The following is a 26,372-nucleotide window of genomic DNA, read 5'->3' as shown; positions in this document are numbered from 1 at the left end:
CCAACAATGAGTAAATAATAGCAGGCTCCTTCTCGCTTGCCATTTGAAAATTTGTGGGTGGGTGGGGGGAACCCCTCTTGACCATGTCAGCAAAACTGCGACATGCTACCAATGAGCAAGACCTTCTCCAATAAATAGATGCCGACTGACAGCCCAACCAGGTAATTACCGCAGACTTGAGAAAGGATGTACACAAAGGGGAGGAGCTGGTTATCACGCAGGGTATGTATGGCTGAACAGTGGATATGTACTCGAAAGCGATAGATTGTTTTGTACAACCCCAATTCCAATGAAGTTGGGACGTTGGATTAAACATAAATAAAAACAGAATACAATGACTTGCAAATCATGTTCAACCTATATTTAATTGAATACACTACAAAGACAAGATATTTAATGTTCAAACTGATAAACTTGATTGTTTTTAGCAAATAATCATTAACTTAGAATTTTATGGCTGCAACAGTTCCCAAGAAAGCAGGGATAGGTGGCAAAAAAGACTGAGTAAATTGAGGAATGCTCATCAAACACCTGTTTGGAACATCCCACAGGTGAACAGGCTAATTGGGAACAGGTGGGTGCCATGATTGGGTATAAAAGGAGCTTCCCTGAATTGCTCAGTCATTCACAAGCAAAGCTGGGGCGAGGTTCACCTCTTTGTGAGAAAGTGCATGAGAAAATAGTCGAACAGTTTATGAGCGATGTTCCTCAACGTACAATTGCAAGGAATTTAGGGATTTCATCACCTACGGTCCATAATATCATCAAAAGGTTCAGAGCATCTGGAGAAATCACTGCATGTAAGCGGCAAGGCCGAAAACCAACATTGAATGCCCGTGACCTTCGATCCCTCAGGCGGGAATGCATCACCACATGGGCTCAGGAACACTTCAGAAAACCAATGTCAGTAAATACAGTTCGGCGCTACATCCGTAAGTGCAACTTGAAACTCTAGTATGCAAAGCAAAAGCCATTTATCAACAACACCCAGAAACACCGCCAGCTTCTCTGGGCCCGGGCCCCTCTAAGATGGACTGATGCAAAGTGGAAAAGTGTTCTGTGGTCCAACGAGTCCACATTTCAAATTGTTTTTGGAAATTGTGGACGTTGTGTCCTGCAGGCCAAAGAGGAAAAGAACCATCCGGACTGTTATGGACGCTAAGTTCAAAAGCCAGCATCTGTAATGGTATGGGGCTGTGTTAGTGCCAATGGCATGGGTAACTTACACATCTGCGAAGGCACCATTAATGCTGAAAGGTACATACAGGTTTTGGAGCAACATATGCTGCCATCCAACCAACGTCTTTTTCATGGACGCCCCTGCTTATTTCAGCAAGACAATGCCAAACCACATTCTGCACTTGTTACAACTCTTGTGGCTTCGTAGTAAAAGAGTGCGGGTACTAGATTGGCCTGCCTGCAGTCCAGACCTGTCTCCCATTGAAAATGTGTGGCGCATTCTGAAGCGTAAAATACGACAACCGAGACCCCGCACTGTTGAACAGCTGAAGCTGTACATCAAGCAAGAATGGGAAAGAATTTCACCTACAAAGCTTCAACAATTAGTGTCCTCAGTTTCCAAACGTTTATTGAATGAAAAGGTGAACACATAGGTAAACATGACCCTGTCCCAGCTTTTTGGGAAAATGTTGCACCCATGAAATTCAAAGTTAATGATTATTTGCTAAAAACAATCAGGTTTATCAGTTTGAACATTAAATATCCTGTCTTTGTAGTGTATTCAATTAAATATAGGTTGAACATGATTTGCAAATCATTGTATTCTGTTTTTACTTATGTCTAACACAATGTCCCAACTTCATTGGAACTGGGGTTGTAAGAAACAACCGTTTCTTACAAAGGATTTGGGGTCACAGTGTCAAGAAAAAGACTTCGACAATATGTCGTAGTATTCCATGAAAAAAAAGTTTGCAATGTTACGAGAATAAAGTCAATGTCAAAAGAAAACATCTATATAAAACAAGACAATGAAGTTATATTTTGGGAGAGAGGGATTGTCGTGTTTCAAAACAATAATAAACTCATAGGAGAATAATGCCAAAATGTGACATTGATAAGATTCAACTTTAATTTCCTTGGCAAAGAAAGGCAGATTATTATTATTATTATTATTATTACTCTCATTTATTATGAGAGAAAAGAAAAAAGTCAGAATGTTAAAAGAATAATGTTGTGACCGGGGAGAGCAGGCTTAAGTGGGGGACTACTCTCGCCTGTATGCTTCTCGGTGTGCGTGACAGACTGATGGGAACGCAGCGTGTGCCTGCGGTGCGACCACAGGGGGTTGATTTCTGTCTGAGCTCAAAGTTAAGTTGTTCCTTTAGTTTTGAGAAGGCTGCACATCACTCGCAGGGAGCCGTCATTGCCTCTTTAAAGGGCAAGACAGTGAGCAAAAGATCAGCCAGGAAGTTGTCCACAATGGTTAAGGTGGACGATGGAGTGAACGCAAGATATTTTCATCAGGTAATTTTCGATATCCCGGGAACTGCCCTGAGACTGCCCGATCTCGTCCGATCTCGGAAGCTGAGCAGGGTCGGTCCTAGGTAGTACTTGGATTGGAGAGCACCTAGGAATGCCATGTGCTGGGGTTGGGCAGTGGGCCAATCACCTGCTCCCGTAAAAAAAAAAAAAAAAAAAAACTACGGATTACAGTGCTCTCATGGCACTGAGAGCTCTGTAAAAAAAAAAATAAATAAATAAATAAACATTCCATATTAGGCCTAAACAATGGGCAAAACCAAGGGCTCTAGTTTCACAGACGTTCCATCTGCGGCGGAGCACAAAAGCTTAAATTGCAAGCTGTTTTTACCAGCTCATCATGTATTAACTGAGGGAACGCGCTCACATTGTCTGTTGCCACAACGGCCAAAAGCAGTGACAATGGTCGAGTCACGCACGGATCCCTGCAATTACACATTGACCTCTTCCGCAGAGATGTCGCCATGTGAGACTGTCAATGCGCCGCATTTAAAGGGAATGAAAAGAGCCGCTTTGATTGGCGGCGAATGAAGTCGTCTGTGTTCACCCCCACAGCGGCGCAGACTGCTTTCTTTTTTTAAATACGGCAGTTTGCACGCATCAGCGAAATTACCAAAACTCAGTCCAACCCGCCTTCGTGCAGATTTATGCTACATGCCGTGCCACATTTACGCAGGTCACGAAAAATGAGCCCCAAGTGTTGTCTTTCGAGAGGAGCTGATGCACGTAACGTAGTACTACAAGGCATATGTGACGTCATGACCACAAACATACAGTCGTTTACAGTTACTTGGGACAAGGAGTAAAAAAATGACTTGGTATTGCCGCATGCTGCTTCATTAAGTCTAAAGACACGTTATGATCAGGTTACATGTAGCAGCCTGCTCGGGTAGTAGGTATTATTCCAAAGATGTTCATTGTGATTACATTTTGTCGCAGCAAGTCGCAATTTATGGTTACGGCGGTACCTCGACTTAGGGCCTTCGTCGAGATTCAAAAACAGAACCTCTAGACTTTGAGGCTCAAAAAAACTGCAATCAATGTAAACCTTTCGAAGCTCACTGAGCTGTGTCACAATGTTTGCTGAGGTCATGCCTAGTTTGAACTCCAAGCTTTGTTTGATTTTTTAATCATAATTTTCCAAGACATTTTGGTTGAACGGCGGTACTGTGGTCGACAGGTTAAGCACATGCGCTTCACAGTTCAGAGGTCTTGAGTTCAAATCCTGGCTCCAGCCTTCTCCTGTGACGTGTGCATGCATGTTTTCCAGGTACTCAGGTTTCCTCCCAGATTGCAATAACATGCATTGTAGATTCATTGAAGACAGACTCAGTGGTTCTTAAACTTTTTAAACCAAGTACCGCCTCAAAAAATACTTACCCAAGTTCCACCATAATGACCAATAATAAAATACAGTAGCATACCAGGCTTAAAAATTAATCAAAAACAGGTAGAGGTTTTATTCCCAGTATAGTATTTAATGTAAGCCACTGTTATATTATGCACAGTTTGAACATAAACACTTCTCGTAAATATATGAAAATAAAAAGCTGTACTCAAATAATGATTCAATTTAAATGTATTGCATATAAAAGTTAAATAAAATCTGTATCTAAATAAATGTTTGAAAACAAACAGATCTATAAGTTTCAATGTGAATGTATTGTACTTAAAAGATAAATACAACTGAACTGCGCTTAATAAATGTACTGTTTCACACTGTCTAGATTTTTAAAAAACTCAAGATGCACAGTTTGAACATTTAATTTGGTGATTCTTTTGCATAGAGGGAGCCCGCATACCACTGGTGGTACTCGTACTACACTTTGAGAACCACTGGTTTAGATGAACTAAAAGAGCTTGATTTTAATTCTGCCCTCTGGGAATATCATTTTGTTCCACTGATACATCCATCAGTAAAACTGTAGTGACAGTTCATCACATTACGCAAGTTAAAGGGATGAAAAAAACAATCTGGGCTACAAGGGCCCACCCGGCCAGTGAAGGTCACGGCTGTCTAACGGGGCTTCTGAATTTCAGTTTGCCCTTATGTCGAGGCTGCCTATTGAATAATCCTTTGAAAGTAACTCGAGTCTTTTATCATAGCTGTCCAATCAGTGGAGATGAGCTTGTTGAAGCTTTTATTCCCTTTGAAAGCAAAGCGGCACACTCACCATATTAATCAAGAGGGTTTTTTTTCTTTCCCATTTGTAAAAAAAAGTCAGTAGGCGCTTGTGCATTACCGTCACTAACAGCCAAGCTCAGATTCTTATTTACGAGAATGGAGCACCTGTCAAAAAGAGCTTTTGCGAAGCTGTATCTGCGCAAGCACTGAGGGCTTACATTGAAGTTCAACCAGTCATATCATCGATCTCGCCCACTTCTTTGATGGGTGATATTTATCATTTCATGTTGGATTCCATGGCAACCAAAGTACTTGGAATGGAGGAAAGCATATGTCCCGTCCTGGCTGCTCAGTATAATGCGGTGAAGCTATTAATGTGAAGCCTTTATGTGAAAAGACTTACCTCCTAAGCCATAATCACTTGTCTTCTAAGTTAAGGACAATTTGTATCACTTTTTACTAGGGCTGGACGATTAATCGATTTTATCAATTAATTTAAAGTACTACTCAGGACGTTTTTTTTTTTATCAATTTTTTTGCAGTTTTTATAGTTCAAAGCTTGCACTAACAACATGGCTAACTAACTAATTTACAAAAGAACAGTCACCGTTGCCAATTTAGCGACTTATGTAGCAAAAAAACATTTTACCCCTCTGACGATCATTTTTCAACAAAAAGTGACAAATTCCTGCTAAGAATCAGACAACAAATGTGGAATCATTCTCACATCTTTTGTCCGTATGATAAGAAAGGAGCCCCATGGAAGGCAAGGACGGGAGTCAATCACACTGAACACCGCCAAAGTCGTGATGCACATTTATATGTTGCAAAATCTGTCATTTTTATCGACACGTTGGAAATTTCTGAGCCAAGGTACAGCATGTGCTTCCAAGCCGTGCATATTTTGCCGAGATGGCCTGCCTCACTTGTACGCTTACATTAGAGAAAAGATCATGACAGAGCAGGAGTGAACATGAAAAAAGACAAAAGGACGGTTTGAACGTGTGAAATGTTAATTTATTTAAGGGTCAATAGGCAGTTTTCAAACCGCTAGCAATATTTAAATGTAGGCTCATTTCAGTCCCCGCCCTGCTATAATCGTGCAGCTCCTAATCTATATACTTCTGTTGTTTCTGTGGAACTTAATACAAGTTAATCCTGGGGAATAAAAACATCAGAGAAAATAAAGCAAATCCCAGGGGGGAAAAAAACTTGTTTTGAATAATGTCATCTTGATTCGCTTCTTCTATAAGCAAAGGGAACGATTGAAATTAGAAATCAAATTTTTGTAGGAAAAAAATACTATTTTACAGCCATATTTCCCAGCCCAAGGGTGAGTGCATAAATTGTTGTTTTTACATTTTACTATGAACGCTTAACAGTTAACACTTCCTACATTTGAATGACAATTAAGACTATGAGTCGTCACACCTAAGGGTCAGTGCACCATTTATTGGTTTTATAATTGCATATTAGCAGCGGTTACCTTTTTTTTCTTTTTTTTTTATAAACACTTGTATCAATGTTAGGAATTTCAGTAAAAAAAATCCCTACACAGTGAATAAGGGCTTTTTGATGGTGACTGCTTGATTCAGGAATGAATATACGTTCTATGGTATTAATTCAAACAAAATGGAGGTCGGCAAAATTTCCAGAAAAGACTGATTCCAACCTTAATGGTACCACTGTGTGTTTTCCTTGTAAAATTGGAAATGACTGTCTCTTCAAATATAAACAAGTCTGGGAAAAAAATAGTAAGACTGGAAAAAGAAAAATGTAAAAAAAATCACCCTCTTTGCAATATAATGCAGCGGTGGCTCCTCCAAGTGGCGCCACGCTCACTCAACATGGCAGTAAAGAAACAAAAAAGTTTGTTTTATGCGGCGAGACACAGGAGAGGAGTGGATCTTCGGCGGCTGGGTTAGCATGACCTTGTCCTGTCCTTTCCACTCCCGCTGCCTCTCCCCAAATAAATCAACTGCAATCAAAGCACTGAGGGGCTGTCAGCTCATGGAATGCAATCACAAACGTACACGCGCGCGCAGGTGGGATTAGGACAGTGTGATATGAAATATATCAGCCTAGATTTCCGTTGCCATTCATCTGTTGACATGCAACCAGGCCTTTGTCGCGCCTCGAAACAATTTCACAGCAATTGGGCAGGGTGATGAAATATATTTACTTGAAATGTAAATCAGCTCCCGAAACCCTCCCAAGGGTCTTACTTCTTGTTTCCCAGCGTCAAGTATGACTCACGCACTTTATATTATTACTGTTTGCCTTTTGTGCTGTAAAATTGGGTCATCACAGGGGGAAGTTAAATGGAAAATGTGTCAAATTAAAGTCAAAGCATTATTCATGAAGATGAAATTACTCCTGGTCCAGGCTCACAGACAATTTATAGGGTCGTTCAACATTTTAAGAAAGAGTATGAAACTATTTTACAGTGGAACACCCCAAATGGTATAATTTGGAGTTCAACCAAAACTATCTGTGAAATTATGCTTGGAAAGTCAAACAAAATTCAAGACCTCAATCCATTATAGTGAGTTACGTCAGCAAAACTTGTGACACATATATACATACATATATACATTTATATATATATATATATATATATATAGTTTTTTTGTTTTTAGGTCTCTGTTAAAATTACCCCTTCCATATGGTAAATACTGCAAATAGTCAATTGTGTTGCATTGCTTTGAACAACATGGCGCCCTCCCCTGTCACTGTCCAGACTTTGGATTGTGGTAAACGGGTTACATAAAGTAAGTGAGCAAAAAATGTTGCTAAAATAATCTGTTCATCCAGACTAGCTGCTAGCTAGCTACATCTATAAAATTGTTTGAAAGTGGAATAATGATGATTTTGACTTACGTTTTCCAGACTTAAAGCGGGTTTGCAACTTTCTTCCGTTTGTGTTCTGTGTGTGAAAGTTCACTTTATGACAACATGTCATCAGACAAGCTAGGAGTTGGACCCATCTTTCATAAGTCAATTTACTATAAAGTTACAGGGTCAACGGATAACTCCCCTACTGCCACTGCTGTGTGACTAATATAACACTGTATTACTTTTAATTCCTGCTACAAATTCGTATTCATTTGGAACTGTCACACGTCAGTAAAAGCGTCATGTCCACTACGAAGTGGCCATTTGTATTGGTTATTTCTGCTTAAACTTGTACTACACCATCCGGCCTGCAGATGTCACCGGAGAATTGCAGATGTCCATTCAATCCTGAATCAAACTGTAAATGACTAATGCAAAATGCTTCTTTCCATCATGAAAGCTGATTTTTGCAATTAAGGGGGGGGGTCGGGGGTCTTGAGGATGAGTCACTGCTATATGTGCAGCTCACTGGGCTGTGGCTTAATATGAGTCAGCCAACCAAATGAATGTCACTGCCTTCAAGCACCCCCTCCATATATGCATTTATAACCCTTTCAATTGTCACTTTTGATTGGAATTGTAACCAAGACAGTCCAAGTGAATAACACCCTCAGCAGCTGCAGCCACACAAATGAGTGACCCCTAACAGTGCTTAGTTTTGATTGACGCTGTCAGAGAGCTTTGTGTTTAACAGTGTGTTTATTTGTTGTAGTTGTTGGCCATGGCATAAAACCGCACTTCATCCTGCTCAGAACATTTTTATTATGAATATTTCTTGCCTGTGGTGTGCCCGAATAAGTTATGAAGAATATTTATAATATATAAAAACTTAAATAAGAATCATATGATCCACATTTAGTGGTAATCAGAAATTACAATGATTAATTTGTGTATTTATTTATTGGTGTGTATGTGTTTGTTTATTCATGTATTTGTATGTGTTGTATTTATTTGTGTATTCATTTATCTCTAGGTTTATCTATTAGTTATTGTATTCTTTCTTTGGATGTTTATCAGGTTATTTGTGTTCATTTAGTTTACTGGAACTACTGAATTTCCCTTGTTGGAGTAGTATCTATCTGTTTGTGTATTTATCTGATCTGTGCATTTCTCTTTTTTTTTTTTTAAGCATTTGAATGTTTCCCTATTTATTTAAGTGATTTGCGTTTGTTTTGTATTTATTAATTGTGTTCATCTATTTTTGCGTGTTTTATTAGTTTCCCGATATGATCTTTGAGATCGAAGTTGGTCCGATGTGAGCCACACAAAAAAAAACACTATCGGATCGACTTGATCTAAAATCATTCCTTTTTTTTGTTTTTCTAAACAGTCCATTCCATGATCCGCTCCAGCACTTCTATCAAGCAGCGCCCACGTGATCACAACAGCAGGTTGCTAAGGTGCAAGAAGTAAGAGTGAACTGCTTGCTGAAAGCCGTTTATTGACACTCCAGCTTAAGTTAACTGTAAAACTAAATACACATAACAATAATTACACCCACGTAATATTCAAATACATGTCAGACTTCGTTTCTTTCTTCGTTTTTGTTCACAAAAATCGCTAGCTCAAAGCTAACACGCAATTGACTGAAAAACACCACTGACGAGCCAAAGAAAATTACCATCGAACTCCCGGCACTTATATCTCTCAAAATAATGGATGTTGGTACAAAAACGATGTATAAATACATACAAACAGACAATATAACAATACTCTCTAGCATATATTATTCAAACGCTGTGAAAAACGAGTTATAATAACAATGATTCGATCGTGACTTCTTCTATTTTCTTTGTTACTGCAAGTATGTATCTCATTGCGTGCACCACACTGCCCCTAAGAGGTCAAGACGTGCACAGCAGTTACTTTTTGTAACCCATTGGTTACTAATAAATAGGTCGGTCTGATTATTATTCTCCTTTTGAGTAATAGCACTTGCTCAAGGCTTTTCTAACATTCCATACTACAAAATAAGCAAATTATGTATGATTATTGCTCGTATCGGATCGGACCAATTTTGGTATCGGCCCAAAGGCTGCAATATCAGCATTGGATCGGAAGTGAATCTTTTTATTAGTGTATTTATGTTATTTTTATGTATTTATGTTATGTTATTTTTTCTTGTGTTTCTCTATTGGTTAATTTATCTCTATTTGCTTTGCTATCTTTTATACAATTATTTATTTTCCTGTTTATTGAATGTATTGGATTTTATTTTTCTTTAATTCAGTCACACATGTGGCTGCTGTAGCTTTTTTCTTTTAAAGGAGTCGCGATCCTTGGGAATATCATTGGCAAAGGCCATAGAGGAGAGTGACATTGCACTACGCGCTCCCCCCCCCCCCCCCCCCCCCCCCCGCCCCCCAAAATAAATAAATAAACTAAAATGTCAACAGTTATAATGGAAAAATTTTCCACGGTTCCGGAACAAAAAAACTAATTTGTTTAACAAGCTTCCGGATGTACTCTGCAGCACATCACATCATTCTCATGAGATACCATAAATCCACTCCCACCCTCTTCCCCCCTTCCTTCCATTCCCAAATCCCTGCAGTGTCTGTGGTCATAGTCTTTTTAACCTTTAGCTGGGTACTTTTGTTTTTTTGGGAGCAGGCAAACAAACACAATGGCAGGACGTCCAGGCGTACAAGGAGAAAGGAAAACACAAGATGAACTCGGGGACACAGCTGCTTCTCTCTTTTTCTCCGCTTCCTCCACTCGCTCGTGTCCCACCGAGGTCATTTCTGATGTCCCGCGTCACATGGTGTCGTCATATACACGTGCACACACACATCCGCTATCATCATCATCTTACACAACGTCAAACTAATACAAGTTGTCAGTCTAGAACCTGGGGACTTTTAGCTACAGGCCGTTCTCGTAACCGCTCATCCGTGGATTATAAAAGGTACAGTGGAAGTCGAAAGTTCAATCCGCTGTTAGCCACGATGACCTTACCACACCTCAGTTGAGTACGGATTGAATGATTCACCTTTGTTTAGCCTTTTTTTGCTTTTATCTTGTAACACATTCAGAAAGAAGAAACAGCCTCATCAAGAGGTGGAGCGAGATGAAGAAACAAGAAGCTACACGAAGTCAGCGGACCCGCATTCAAAATAGTAAATGGTAACTTATTTTTACACTTGTGACAAGTGCGCATATTAAAAAGTTGGATGTGCAATATGCGTCTGTGATGCAGTTCACCTTTTTACTGCTTTTTCTTGGCGTCTGGTTGGGTCACGTAGAACGTCAGCGAGTCTGCGTGTGAGTGATTGGGTGAGAGCTGTGGCCGACAGCAGCTTCTGCGTAGGCGTGACCACTGTTACCATTCTATCGGCATTTAATAAACTGCTGAAAAGTGCATCGGCGACTGTGCCTCTCCTTTCCCACATGCGAGGGCATTACAGTAAGTAAGTATACTGTAAAAAAAGACAAAAATTCTTAGACAAAACAATAACAATATATTGGGGTGTCAACGATGGGAACACTACGTCTTTGTCACTGAAGTTAAGATTTGAGTGTCTTATTGTTTTTATAATTTAATATCAACGGTGGTTAACTCATATTTACTTACTATATTTATTTCCCGCACAGTCAATAAAGTTTTCACAGGGGCAGCAGTTTGACACAGGAATTTATTGTTTCGAGTACCATTATTTCCTATGGGAAAACTTTGGAAAACAGGATTGTGTTTGACCTGGGAGATTCCCCTAAACTATGCAATAGTAAGGCCATAGAAGAAGGCCGCCTGTGCGTGAGATACTGCCTCAAGTGACAATCTGCGTAGGTACGCCGCTGCCTTTTAAGGAAGTACAAAGTGAGAACGCTCCATTATAGGTTCAAAAGTCACACAAGTCTTTGGTTTTTGTAGGAAGCGTGGGGCATTCATCACTGACGGTATCCGCCAACATCTGCATGCAGGAAGAATCCTTAACATGATACCTTGAGGAGATAAGTTTTAAGAAACAATAAATAAAACCGAGGCCTTTTAGAATGGCCTTACATAGCATGGGTACTTGCTTTGCGATTGTTATGGGAACTAACTGTTCAATTGAAATGTACGGAGAACTACAGGATACTCTGCCTCGCTAGGAAAAACAAACACAGCATTATTATTAAAGTCATGAATATGCTTTAATAAGCGTCTTATATAATATTCCATTAAGTCCCCATTATAAAATGGCAAGCGTGGCTCAGGGAAATATGTGACATTTAACTTTGTTGGCACCGAGGCCAACCGCCCCCCTGCCCTCCCTCCTTTTCTGTAAAGTAGCCCCTGAACTTTAACCTCTGCAAAGTGCCACAGTGCAGCTCTCCGGATGGCTTTTCAAAAGGCGCTCCTCGCAGAAAGGAGGACCATCTGGAATATGCTAAAGTCAGATAAACATTTACACGTATCCACGTGTTCCGGATCAAAGTGGGTGAACTGAGTGGGAGACGAGCAGACGTGACGTACAGTACACGGCTGCTTTTCATCGCCGCACGTCGCTGGAAAAGCGCAGCAGCTGTTGCTTTTCAATATGCTTTCGCTCCCTAAATGCTCCAGTCAGACTGAAGAGGACAGGACCTGGTACGACCTCTTCCCCATTCAATCCGAACGAGCGAAACTCATTCATGAATACCACTGATGTTGTCATGACAACACTTTGCCTAAAGCACTGTGTACACACATAACTATAATTGGGACGAATTTGGGCATTTTTCATACTTTCCAGTCATTCAGCAAAGGTATGATTATTGTCTGTCTCTGAAAGATCTGAGGTCTTGAGGTGTTTTTTCCCCTCCCGAATCAGCTCAGAAAAATAGGCCGATCCGACAAAATGGTAAACCTGGTTGATGTTTCCGACAGAAAATCCTTATGTGTGTGGTCACCATCCAAGTTGGGCCGAGCCACGGATTGTGACGTGAAACGGAACGACAGCCACTCAGCGAGACTGCGATTTTGCCGGACATAAATAATGGGGCAACGTGTTGTGTTGAGTGTTTGTATAATGTTGCACAAGTCATTCATCACAATAGAATCCAATATATACACCCAGACTACTGATCTAATGGCAAAATTCATGCTGTTTTTGGGAGTAATTGCCTTAAGCGGGTTATACACATATCTATTTTCAAAGGTCCCATGCCATCAAAATCCATCTCTTTTTTTCAAATTGTTTTATGCATAACATAGGTCAAAATGAGTCTGTGACCTGCTTTAAGTTTGACATCTATGCGGTTTGTCAATTGAATGCAATAGCCTTTAAACACCAAAACTGCTTGCAAATGAAAGGGTTTGAAAAACGCTGTCATAGTTACGTCAATTCATATTCAAGTACGTGCCCACTTCGTGGTTGGTTGCCACTTACTCAACTCAGCTGAACGGCAACACGGCATGTCCAGGTTTTAAGCAAGCGAGTCTCAGCCATACAAATGCAGTCTGTAAATGTATATGTTTTCCAACAATACTTAACTATATTTAAAAAAAAATTTTTGTTGTTGTTTGTTTGTTTCGGGGCACAACACGGAGTCCGTGATTCGACCAAACACATCAGGTGATCATACTGAACAGGTTTAACATTTATGATTGTCGGCCAAGTCACTGATGGTGTAGTGGTACACTCGCCTGACTTTGGTGCAGGCAGCGTGGGTTCAGTTCCCACTCAGTGACGGTGTGAATGTGAATGTGAGTGCGAATGGTTGTCCGTGTCTATATGTGCCCTGCGACTGACTGGCGACCAGTTCAGGGTGTAGTCCGCCTTTCGCCCGAAGTCAGCTGGGATAGGCTCCAGCGTCCCGCGACCCTAACCAGGATAAGCGGTGTTGAAAATGGATGGATGGATGGATTGTCGGCACGGCCGTTTACTGAGTTGATCTGTGAGGGAAAAAAATCCTGCTCAGCACATCGCTCACCATTGGATAAGCTTCCAGATACATCAGAGAATCGGGCTTTTGCTGACTTTGATCGCAAGGAAGGAAAAATGCAGAGAATTCAGCCCGATTATCAGTATGTGTGTCCCCCGCTTTCGTGCATCTGTCTAAATATATATAGCCTCTTCCGAACACATTCCGCAATATAGTTGTAACCGAAGGTTCCACAATAAGCTGCCTTTCCTTTTTACCCAGCAAAGGTGAGATACTTCCACAACCGCTTGTGCCGGTGGACAGTGAGTCAGCATCCTGCAATCAGATAATTAGATGAGCGAAGACATCAGCTGGTGGTTTGACGTCTTTCAAATTGCTTTCAACACACCAGTAGCAGGAGAAGTGTGACACTTCACACCTCTGTCCTCATTTACACAGGTGTCATAAGGCTCTGTTACTACCATCCAAGGCGGAACGACTTTGTACTGGACTGATGAGACCCAGTGAGCTCTACAGGTCCAAACTGATTCATGCTAGGCACTGGCGACCGACGCTCAGCTTTCTCCCACATTTCAAAAACATGCACGTTAGGTTCATCGATGACTCTAAATTGCCATTAAGCGTGAATGTGAGTGTGAATGGCTGTTTTTCTACGTGTCCTGTGATTGGCCGCAGATCAGTCCAGGGTACAACACTTCTCTTGGTCAAAGTCAGCTGGATAGGCGCTAGTTCACCAACAACCCTAATGAGGAAAAGCCCTATAATACCCTAGATAATAGTGTCAAACTGGTGGCCCGGGGCCCAGATCCGGCCCGCCACATCATTTTATGTGGCCCGCGAAAGCAAATCAAACTTGCTGATTGTGTTCTGGTGTGATAACACTGAGATATTTGCAAGCATTTTTTTTTGTTACCAATCCCCCTTTGAAAAGATATGTAATAGTTGAAAAACATATTCTTATAGGCTTCTGATTTCAAAACTGGTTATTCAAAAATGTGTTGTGTATACTGTATGTATTTATATGAGGTAATCTTTCGTTTATTTGGGTTCACAGTTGTAGCGGCCCTCCGGGGGAAGTCATAACTACAATGTGACCTGTGACAAAGATGACTTTAACACCCCTGCTCTTGATGGATGCCATAAATGCAAAAACTTTGGACATGGAACTGTCAAACAACATGTCAGCATAGCCCCTCATTAGACCTAATTTCAGCCAGCATCCACGCATTGACTTTGCTGTTTTTTGTTTTTGTTTTTTTTAATTACATTTCCCCCCCCCCTCAAAGACAGTAAGAGAACAAAAAGATAACATGAAATTGTGTGCACTCTTTCAGTGGTGCTACAGGTGTTATTTTGGTGACTACTTTCCTGTCTACTTTGTTAGCATTCTCAGCCAAAGAACATGGCATTTACTCTCGCATCTGTCTGACTTGTTTGACAAGAAGGAGCACCCAGTAAAGATTTAAAATGCTACACTAGTCTTCCACGCTCGCTACACCAGTTTGTTACCTCCCATACGCTTGTCACTCGCGTGTTTTATTTTTACATTTTACATTAGTGTTTTGCATTCCATTTATACTTGTGTGACAGTTGATGAATACAAAAAAAAAAACGAGCCACAACTTCCACCAAGGAAATTTGTAGCGCTGCAAAGCAATGCGTCTTCAACTGCATGTGGCAGTGAAACGAGGGAAAGTGTGACACATGCAAACACAACCATGCCATACCCATGATTACAACACACACACATGCACAATTAAAAATGGGCAACTTTTTAAGTTCCATTTCCATACGTCAGGGTTTCCCTAAGCCAAAATTGGGTCACTTTGTACTGGGTCGCCTATTTTCTGAGTGAATGTACATGAACTTCTGTTCTTTATTATTACTTAATGTACATTACAATGTTATGGCAATTCATGATGCAGTACATAAGTGGTCTATTTTTTTGTTTTGTTTTTGTTTTTTGACTAGTTTATGAGCATCTGCGGCATAATTCGGGACGCGACCCCTGAAAGTCACACCAGGGAAGATTTCGGGGTGGGGGGTGAAGTCCTTGAGCTTTTCAGTCAAAGTGAGGCACTGCAGTTTGCAGCACGATCCTCCTGCTACCTACGCATCCTTCAGAGCACATTAACTCAATGGATTCTCATGTATATGCTTTATCATAATGTAGAAAAGAGCTCTCACAGCATTTATATGTATTGTACTCATCATCACAGCTATTGGTATTATCCATAAAGAAACTTACATGTATAGATCCTTGTCTGGTGTCTCCCCTTTGGCAGTCCCAGTCAGTTAGAACCAAAACAAACATGCGTGCATCATCACAACCATGCTCACTCCTTCTGCCTGTGCTCAGGCTCTCTCATGATGGAAGGAAGGCAGGAACTCTCCTCTGCGAGCTGCCAGCCGCATGGGCCAGCGACGTCACAGTGTTTCCTGCTCCCTGCTCGACCAATCGTGAGGCTCTCACGGACGGGCCTCCGCCTCCCTCCTGTCACTAGACAGTGGAACAAACTGTATGGAGCAAGCATGAGGTAACAGACAAGAGCACGGATTTGATTGGGGAAAGCGGAAGGAGAAGCTGTGATTAAATGTTGAACACAATCCAGTGATTTTTGTTATAGTTTCGCAGCCCATAAAAATAAAAATTCTTTCCAAGGGCGTTTGGGTGGCATTTTAGGATGAGAGCACAAAAATATGCAGATAAGCGCGATGAGGTGTGTTTTTCAGCAAATATACCATAATTTCTCATGTATGTGGATTTTGTTTTGTTTTGTCAAAAGTCAATATACACGCATATGTGCACATTATACATATGTACAGTGGGAAAAAAAAAAAAAACTTTCACATTTTATAAATGTATGCCACCATCTAGAGCTGTACACTTTCATTCCAATATGCTACCACCACCTAGAGGTTATGAGTAAGGTGCACATTTTCATTCCAATATGCCACCGCCAGCTAGAGGTTATGAGAAAGGTGTAGCCTACACTTTCATTCCAATATGACAGGGGTACGTATGACTGCATATATGGACAGTTATGCTCATAAGTTTACATACCCTGCCAGAATTTGTGATTTTTTTTTAAATACGACTGATGACTGAACAACAACCATCATTAATTTCTTTATGGTTATGTTTTGTTTAATGATCATGCTTTTCTGAATTGCTTGACAGTTTAATTTGAATCCCATTCAAATAAAATGAAATGTGTTTCGCCTGGCCCTTCATGTTTTCCAAGTAGGTGAGTTCACAAATGGTGATTCGCAAATCGGCAGGTGGTTTACTCTTCTCATTCCACTTTCATTACGGTTGTCCACTTATTGTTGCCATATTGTACTGAGCCCACTGGGTGGAGTACCAAACGACTGACTGCATGGCTAATACCCCTTTCACACTGAGTTAGAGCCAGTACAAGTTTAGAGCTAAAGCACCGCAAAAGCAATGACTCAGAGCTCACAAAATTGGTGCCACATTAGGACCAGCTCTTTGCTAGTCAGTCCAGAGTGAGGGCCCCTATTACATCAGCAGTTTGGAGGGTGGTGACCACAGGCACGAACATCAACCACCATCTCACAGCAAGAAGCCAGTGAATTCTAGTCGCCGCTTTTTAAACCGAGACCGATACGGTGACATACGGACTGACGTAATTTTGTACTATAGCTCCCTCCGGGTTGACTCTAGCAGTATGAAGCTCAACTGGTGTTTGGAGGTGCGCAAGTAGAACAGAACGTCATAGCACTGGTGCAAATGACCCTACGCAACCAGCATTGGCACCAGTGGCATATTTCTGAGAATATGTCTGTGAGTGAGCTGTTCTGAATTGCCATTATTATAATTTACATAATGGCTGTAGGCCAGGCGAAGATCCTCCATTTCCAAGCAGAATCTCGATAATTGCAAAGCCAAAAAGTAAGCACAGCTGTTAGTCAGCGTTAACACAGACTAACATTAGCAACAGCGTTACCATAAGACAGAGAGAAACTCTTACAATGTGGGAAAAATGCATGTCTGCTTGAACAGAAAAGATGGGCAAACCCTTATTTTTATTGTCAACTTGACTTGGCAATATTGTACTGGGAAAGGGACACATTTACATTGTTTTCGTCGCTACGCTAGCTCTGGGTTGCAATGATCGCAATTTTTTTGTCCTATGATTGTCATCACTTTGTTCCTCTTTCCCATCACTGGCACCCTTTTGTGGCCACATCACAAAAATAGAATTTAAAAGAATGACATCCTCTAGAGCTTAGGTGGGGCAACTATAGCCCGTGGGCTGAGAGCATTTGACCGGCCTGACACACAATTATAAAAACAGATCAAAACTCAGAGGAACTGTTCTTAAGAAGCCCAAAAAAACATTTAACCCACAAATAGCTCACAATATTCATTTAGTATGGCCGTCAGAGGACTGAAAGGACCCCATAGGAAAAAGGTTTGGGGTTGGGTGCATTATTCCATGCATGCCTGCCTCATCCCAAATCCTCCCAAAAACTAATGCAGCTGTGGAGAAATTTGGTGGCAAATACAATTTTCCAGATGCTATTTAGAATTCCCAGAAATTGTGTTACACTCTTGGCCTCAGCCACTGCCAACGTGTGGAGCGGGAGGAACGGCGACATGACAAATCCGCTTTTATGTGGAGCGGAACGATTAAGACGGCTAAAACCAATGCACACTAAAAGGGCTGTGCCATATTTCTTCAGACGTCACACTAAATGAGGACAGGGAGGTCAGCGAGTTATCAGACGTTAAGATCAATATTTGACTTTAAATGATTGTCTGCTGAGAAGCTTTTCCCCTCAGGGATCAATAAAAGTCCAGAGCAAACAAATAGCCTGGTACATTCTGGACCCTAAGAAAAGAATGTGACAAAAAAAATATCCACAATCCTCTCTCTTTCCCATGAATTACAAGTTAACAAGTACAAGAAGTCATATTGACTTAGATAGTCATGTATTTCAGAGGGGCTAACACTGGGAGGAAAAAAAAACAAAAAAACAACTCACCTATGTAACAGTGTCACACACATCACTAGTCATCATGTCAAATTAGCCCTTCTGCCTTTTTCCTTACATGGCTGGAACATGTTGAGCCCAAGGCGTTTCACTCACTGTGAGCCATCAGCCAACGACGGCTCTTCTGCACTAAAAAACATACAGGAGAATACTGCCTTTCTTTCTGGAGCCTGGCTGTAATATATTGAACAGTAGACGGCCAAATGGTTGATTCTGCATCCGTCAGTGCTACAACAGCTCCAACAGATGGTGATTTCTGCTCAGAAATCAATGTAAATCATTCGAAAACTTGTGACAGAACGTTTGACTCTTTGGTAGAAAAATGCCCCAAAACGTGATGTTTAAACATTTTCCGATTTTTCAACGGCGGCATCCGCTCGGGGTATCTCATTTTTAAGGTCAAACTCGGACCAATTGCATTGCCGGAATTACTTCAAACTTCACAGAAAACAAAAATATTAATCGGCAATCAAGGACATGTAGGTTCTATCGTTGACGAACCCTATGAACGTGTGATTTTCGACGCCGAAATCGAGGAATATTTTCATCTTTGTCAGAAACACAAAGAAATCTCAACCGAAGTGAAAAATTCAAAAACGAGGCGGTAAAGGGATTTCCCAACAACCGTAATCTGATTATTACCTTACACAAAAGTATTACCTTACACAAAACAATGAGAAAATGCAATGTTGGTGGACCGCCGCTAAATCCACATGCCTAAATGTCGGCACAAAAAAAATGGGAAGAAAATGCCGGCCGTTTTTCTGGATGAAGTAACATACCTAGTACAGTGGCACCTTAACTTACAATTGACTGTCAGTGTCGATTTTCTGTATTGTATTGTCAAAATTCGACATATGCCCGGATCAGACTACGAGACAAATGTGGTCTCTCACGATGGCACTGTCAGACCTCTGCCATAAAATCTTGCCGTGTGTTGGTTAGAAGACTGGCAACACGACACGACATATATTTACGATATCACCATATCCCGTCTTTGACAATCATTGAGCTAATCTTCTCAAATCAATCTGTCAGCGGAGGCGGCACCGGAAAGCGTGTCAAATATACCGAGAACAAACGTTACCGTGGCGGCAAAAACAACAATGATTGCGGCTATGTTTTGTGCTAGGAAAAAAGAACAAAAAGAGGGGGAAAATTGTCATCCCTGGGTGCTCCGGAGAGGACGTTTTGTCCTGTCCATTCTTCCAGGAGAGCTTGAGCTAATTTTTCTGTACTTTTAATACCTCTCGCAAGCAAGCAACATAACATTATGTAGCTAGTTAGATAGCTGGCTAGTGCTAGCACTAACATTTGTGCATAAACATTATGCCAGCGTTCTGTCGATTCATGTTCCAAAGTTTCGGTAGACTTTGATTTGTATGTGCGAATATATGTTGATCACGGTGAGCAAGGAAGGCAATGTGTTGCAAGATGCAATCCTATTGGTCGACATGACGGTGCAGTGACGGAGGATTGCCTTTTCCTATGTTACACCACATGGAAGACGTCCAAAAAAAACAAATGTGCTAGACTTGTTTAGATTTAGGTCGTGGATTATGTCACACTAGGAGTTTTGTCCTATCGATTTTTGTTGAGACACAGTTTTGTCGTTCCCGACAAAATATGTCGGAACCGATCTGGGGAATAATGGGGCTAAAATTCTGTAGTCTGATCCAGGCATGACGTGATCTTAAGATACGCTGCCGCTCGAATGTCGTGGAAAACAAAGGAAAGCACACTAACTAATGCACTTTCAGCCTTATATTGAATGGCCCAAGCAGCCAAATACACAAAAAGGAAATGAAAACACTCGCAAGGAGTATGGAGGAGACATTAGTGTGTGGAAAATGGCCAACCGGAGCTGGCGTCCGAACTCCTGATGTCATTCATTAGGCCACACCCACTTTAAAGGAACATGTGATCACACAAATATGCTACTACAACACTATGTGTGACTTTTCGGTTTCATTTAAAAAAATATATATATATATTCTCATTTATTAAGTTTTATCATGGTTTATATTTTATAGTGCTGCCAATAACGTCTATAGACGTCAATTTGAATCCAACTGTGGACTGCCCATGACAAACCAAGTAAATCAGGTTTTTATGCCGTTGTCTGGCAGAGCTTGTCCATCAATGTCAGGCTTGTAAATTAGCCTGACAAATTGACCCCGTTGGCAACAATGCAACTATTTGGATGAGAGATCAGCATAGATTATGAGAGATGAGAGAAAATGGTGAGACGTTGCAAGCTGGACAACTTCAGGCAGCTCACACTGGAGAGTATGTATATGCCTATTGTGTCGCAATAGTTCCAATATAAAGAGTGTTGTGATCGTGAGAAAAGACAGAATTCATGAAGAGGAATTAGGGGACAATCAGCGGCATCTAAAAAAACTCTACAGACTCTCTGTAGTGCCATCTGAAAAAAAGCCACTGACGCCATGTGGTCAGAGTCAGCGTAGCTCACGGCGCGTTCAACCACAGCCCAGCTCATCTGAAAAATGTCAGATGAATTCAGAGAACCTGACCCGGATTCGTCATACGACTAGTTGCCGTCTGGATCAACCAGGATGAGCAGAGTCTCATCCCCAGACACTCCAGAAAGACATGAAGGAGGTAAGAACTAATTTGCTAGCTTGCTAACTTTTATTGCCTTGATAAATGGGGGTGATCAAAGCGATCCCGCCATTTCTCTTCGCCTTCAGTCCATGTCACTTCAGTGCTATTTAACCCCACTAGTTCATTTAGCCTACTGTAACCTCTGTTGCCAGTTCTGATGTGAAGGAATTTTCAATTTACAGATTATGAATCCAGCAGAGGTCGGGAAGATCACGCTGACTTGCAACTAAACAAGATCCCTTTCACTGCTACCCTTGGACCCCGGAGGGGAGCAGGGAGAAGAGGAGAAGGTTTTAGATGTGGGGGTTGGGGGGGGGGACGGGACTTGGAGGAAGGCCGACATACTCCAAGGGCGATGACCCAAATCGCTGGGCAGACGAACAGATAGGCAAACACAAACTCGAACACCTTATGCCCACCAGCAGGAAGTCAAGACTACCCATGAAGTGTCGGGTCTGCTCACGGAGGGGCTAGCGCAGCGAGACTAAAATATGGTGCAAGTTTGGTTGGCAAGTCACTGATGGTGTAGTGGTGCACTCGCCTGACTTTGGTGCGGGCAGCGTGGGATCAGTTCCCACTCAGTGACGGTGTGACTGTGAGTGTGAATGGTTGTCCGTGTCTATATGTGCCCTGTGACTGACTGGCGACCAGTTCAGGGTGTAGTCCGCCTTTCGCCCGAAGTCAGCTGGGATAGGCTCCAGCGCCCCGCGACCCTAACCAGGATAAGCGGTGTTGAAAATGGATGGATGGAAGTTTGGTTGGCCCACACACACACACACACACACACACAAACACACACAGATTCGCTATAACTGATACACCGCTGTGTACAGCTGTGTAATGATTCGACTTTTCCTACAGGTTCTTCTTAATTAACAGACTTGTTTTGCCAAGCCCTCCGCGTTATGGGCAACATCTGCAGGGCCCCACCTCACCAATATGAGTTTGATGTTTACTTTAGCGCAATGATTCAGTTGAATGCAAAGAGATCAATTTGGCTCATAATCTCTAGAGTAGAGTGCAATTGGTAACTTTGCCACTGGAAGAGAAATAGGACTTTCCAAAACGACCGACTGTAAAAATGGTGTGCTACCATTTCCCTCCCCCCCCCCACATAAAAGCACCTTTGAAAACTTGCATGAATATTTGTTAATTTATTTGGCATCACAAGGTTCACGGCCCCGTTGACGAAGATTGTTGAGAAGGAACGTCTTATCCATTCTGAGTCCAATGACAAATGCCATTCCACCCACGTATGCGTCACATGAATTTGGAGCTGGATCCTTGAGGTGCTTAGCTTAGCTTAGTTTAGCGGTAAGACGAGCCTTTCTTTTACTGGCTATCCCACTGGTACATCCTGTTTCTCGAGAGGAATAAAAAGGCAGAGGTGATACTGTCTGGAGAGGAGACGGACGAGGCCCTCGGGGAAGTGAAGCAAACAGGAATGCAGACATGGAATCAGCAAAGCAAGCAGGCCTGCTACGAGGCTCATAAACTCATGGGAGTGGAAAGGTTATGCAAATACTATGCAAAAGCTCAGTGCTCCCCTATTTTGACTGTTTGCATCACAATAAACACCCACTGAATAAACAGCAGGAACACTTATTGGAGCATGAGGAATGGTTGGGTTTGTAAAGCCAGAGGGGAACAAATACAATCATATGCAAGTCAATTTAATCTCAGCTGGACATAAAACGGACGACAAAACAATGATCAATAAGTCAACTTTGGGGACAACGTGTTACACTGCACCGAGGCAGATAAGAACCTGTGAAAAAAAACAAAAAACACTCAGCATCAGATTTGTTCCAGTGCTGTGCCCAGCGAGATAACTGTGGAGCTGTTGACAGCAGCCATCACAGTAAAAAAAAAAAAAACAAACAAAAAAGACATGTTCTCCTTGGGGTGAGGTGTGAAGACTTGATGCTCTGCAAAGTTCAAGTAAAAGTGACAAAAACACCCCGCCAGTCTGAATCGTGCATCAGTGTGGATTTGTTGCATTTTAAAGCTGAAACAGTAAGACTACTGACCTTTTTGATATTGCCTCCGCTAAGTGTGAAAGTGCAAGGGCCAGAGCTATTGTTTTAATTGCAGTTTGGTGCTTTACCTCACTGAAGCGCAAACAAGGCAAGATACTCGATGATTATGGGTTTGTTTGTCCGCAAAGCTTGCTTTTCAGTCTCCCACAAACTGACACAAAAACACTTCATGTCCACCATATACTGCATGTTATTTAGCATCATAGCTCCATATAGGGCAAAGCATCACACTAAGGACTAATGTTGGGGTCGGAGGGGGCGGTAGGTATAACAGTTGATTAGAGGTTTGGGTTAAAAACCCTGCAAAGTGAATTGAGAGATTACATGGTTGAAGATCATTGTTGAAGTCAGGTGCAAAGACTGAGAATTATGTAATACTCAGTTGTGGAGCTATTGCATTCAAATGTTTTTCACAATTTCAGTTTTTTGGATTTTTTTGGCCCGTGGCTAAAATGGGGCCCATTGACGCAAGAGACTCCCCCACTGTACGAGAACTTGAGCGCTTTCGTCCGCATCAGCGGTTATCCGGCGTAATTGGGATGGAAATTGGCTAGCTAGCTGAAAATGTCTCTTTCCTGCAAACAGTCCACTGGTGTGGCTACCTTAGAGTGCCTCGTTGTTGGCTGTGAGTGCAAGCATGTCACGGTGAGAAAGACCATTCAAGTCCAACCTGGCAGCCAATGGTTGGACCAGGGCTTCGGGCTAGCGTTTCCCTTTTAGAGCGCCTCGTTTTAACGACGTGGAAAAGCCCCAAGACGACTCAATGGGATATATTCCAGGCACCGAAGAGCTTTAAGTGGATATATATTTGCGGCTCACACATGCAGTTATGCGTAGGCATAAGAATAATACTAGACAAAGTAGCATATATTTTCCAGGTGGTAGTACAGGTATTTGACTGACAGTTGAGCGACGCGTGGTTTCAGCGCATTCAGCAGACACGCCCAAATTGGACATTGGAGATGCTCCTCACTGGTGTCCAAATCATGTCACACCTCCAACAAAATGAAGCCTCTCGAAACACCACGTATTTTTTTCTTTAACACGGTGGTCATGACTGGCACTGAAGAAATAACAGGCCCTCTCTAACATTGTACAAGCACTCATGTTTGGTAACCTTGTGATCCAATTACCAGCCTGTCATCTGTCCATTTGCTCTCAAACATAAATGTTACAAATACCAACTGTCATTTAGTTTAATCAGTGGTTAACTTATTTTTTATAACGGAATGGCAGAAAACATGCCATTTCTGTAATATGTTGCAACAATCCCAACTTCCTGTTATGGAAAAGCTCAGGTGTCACAATGCTCAGTGTTACTTTGGGATGGCAGCGGCATCATTATGTGTGTAGTGAAGGTGTCCGATAGACAGGTCAGTGTGCTCTCCTCGGTCTCAGTTTGAAAATAGGATATACTGTACGTGTACCGTCCATCTGTAGACCACATTTTGTTCAGCTATTTAGAGTTCAAATTTATGGGTTTTTAGATCATCTCAGTAGATATACTGTGTATTTCCATAAATGGCAGCATGGTGGGACTAGTGGTTAATACGTCTGCCTTACAGTTCTGACTTTGAATCTCAACTTTGACCTTCCTATGTATGATTCGTATGTTCTGTCAATGCATGCATGGGTTTTCTATGGGTTATTCCGGCTTCCTCCCACAGCCCCCAAGGCATGCATGTTAGGTTCATTGAAGACTAAATTGTCCCCAGGTGTAAATGTGAGTGTGAATTATTGTCTATGTGTACTATGATCGGCTGACGACAAGTCCAGGGTGTACCTGGCCGCTCGCCAAAACTCACATGGGATACGCTCCATTTCACCTTGCAACCGTGCAACGGTCACATCAAATACTACAAAATGAAGGAACGTTTGCAATAAATTTGAGCAAACCTGATATGTTCTCACAAAACCCTGAAAATAAAGTTTATTAAACATCGTAACTTACCTAGTTAAAATGCATACAACTGGTCTGGAGGCTACCTACATTCACTACAGCAAGCACCAGCAAAAGACTGGTCCAGGTCCAAATGCAGACCATTCAATCCGATGCACCTTCTAAAAAATGTATGCAAACATTAGCAGATATAGCTTCAAATCACGTGATTGGTATTTGTTCGTCCACCATGTTGGGAGGTCCTTATCGGGAGGATTAGCTAGCTTGAAACGGAAAGACGAGTAGACTGACTGTTTTCATTCTTGTTTTTTTTCTATGTATAAGCATAATCAGTTATCAACTATGTTATATATTTTCCAGCCTCCTTAAATGTGGTGAAATGAAAGCTATAAAGTTCCCAGAGAAACTTTGGCTGCAGTGGCAAGGAGACAGCGCAACCCCAAAATGGCCATCTGACAATTGTCAAAATAAATAAATATATAAATCTACCGGCAATACCAGATAACTAGCAACCCTTTATTGCTCAGTGACTGTTTTTTTTTTGTCAATGTCTTTATTTCTCAAAAGTGTTCTGTCAATTGACTGTCTGTTGTCGTACTAGAGCGGCTCCAATTACCGGAGACAAATTCCTTGCGTGTTTTTTGGACATACTTTGCAAATAAAGATGATTCTGATTCTGATCTGAAACCACCACCATCCCCACACAATTCAAACATCTATCGCTGCCTGGCGCGAAGAAAAGCGGAAATAAAATGACATGGTTTCACTTAACACAATCACTGCCATTGACGGCTTTAGAAGTCAAATATCCACATTAACTGGGAAGGCTGGCACTGAATGAGTTAATGACCCAGAATCATTTGACAGGTTGGCTTACCTTAGCGAAAACAGGATTGACTTTGCCTATTAGCCTTGAGGCTAATAACCGGCTAGCATTGTAGGACTCCGGTGCAATTCCTCTCATGAAATAATCCAACACTTCTGACGTGTTTAATATTACACCACAGCAATAACAGACCAATAGCCAACATAAGCTATATTTTATGAATCTGTTAAGAGAATTCCTTAAAATGCATACATTAAAAATTGAGAAGTGCTGTATTATCGTAGGCAACATGCATTGTCTAGCATTACTAAGCATATAAAAGCTTAAAGTCAACCAGTGTTCCAAACAAACAGATGTATGGACTAGGGAACTGGCCTGAGTGAGACCATCATTTCTATTTCATGAAAGCTACAATGTCAGTCCTTTCCTTGAAAAATAGTCTTCTCACACCAATTCCAAATTGGTGCTGGTAAACAGATTATACTTTGCCCCTCCCACCTGTACTGTTGCAGCTAAATACATTGTTATTCTGCATTTTTGACATCGGCCATCGAAGTTTATCTACCACTCAGTAAGCACCCGAACAAAACT

General features: G+C 41.6%; 1 protein-coding gene and 1 long non-coding RNA gene across 6 annotated transcripts in view; one reads left to right on the top strand and one right to left on the bottom strand.

The window, feature by feature from the left end:
* The window catches only part of pde4d (phosphodiesterase 4D, cAMP-specific), a 217,063-nt gene extending 201,228 nt beyond the window's left edge, over positions 1-15,835 (bottom strand). Inside the window, exon 1 of one of the 3 annotated variants that reach the window (XM_061767848.1) lies at positions 15,615-15,835. In XM_061767848.1, the coding sequence (XP_061623832.1) occupies positions 15,615-15,680 (66 nt within the window). In that variant the 5' untranslated portion in view covers positions 15,681-15,835. Of the gene's footprint in view, positions 1-7,504; positions 7,773-15,614 lie in introns of those variants that run through there. The other 2 variants (XM_061767849.1, XM_061767850.1) reach the window with 2 other exon arrangements.
* On the top strand, positions 7,323-15,858 carry LOC133475266 (uncharacterized). Of its 3 annotated transcripts, none has more exons than XR_009787775.1 (4): positions 7,323-7,395; positions 8,850-8,928; positions 10,555-10,645; positions 15,726-15,858. It is a non-coding gene; the product is annotated as an uncharacterized LOC133475266 (long non-coding RNA). The 3 variants fall into 3 exon arrangements; XR_009787776.1 differs by lacking the exon at positions 15,726-15,858 and adding an exon at positions 10,765-11,015; XR_009787774.1 differs by lacking the exons at positions 7,323-7,395; positions 8,850-8,928 and adding an exon at positions 10,223-10,427.
* Positions 15,859-26,372: the final 10,514 nt, after the last annotated feature.

The sequence above is a fragment of the Phyllopteryx taeniolatus genome, chromosome 3 (genome assembly GCF_024500385.1).
Source record: "Phyllopteryx taeniolatus isolate TA_2022b chromosome 3, UOR_Ptae_1.2, whole genome shotgun sequence".
NCBI lineage: Eukaryota > Metazoa > Chordata > Actinopteri > Syngnathiformes > Syngnathidae > Phyllopteryx > Phyllopteryx taeniolatus.
The sequence above is the reverse complement of the archived record's forward strand: the minus strand, read 5'-3'. Positions and strand labels throughout refer to the sequence as shown.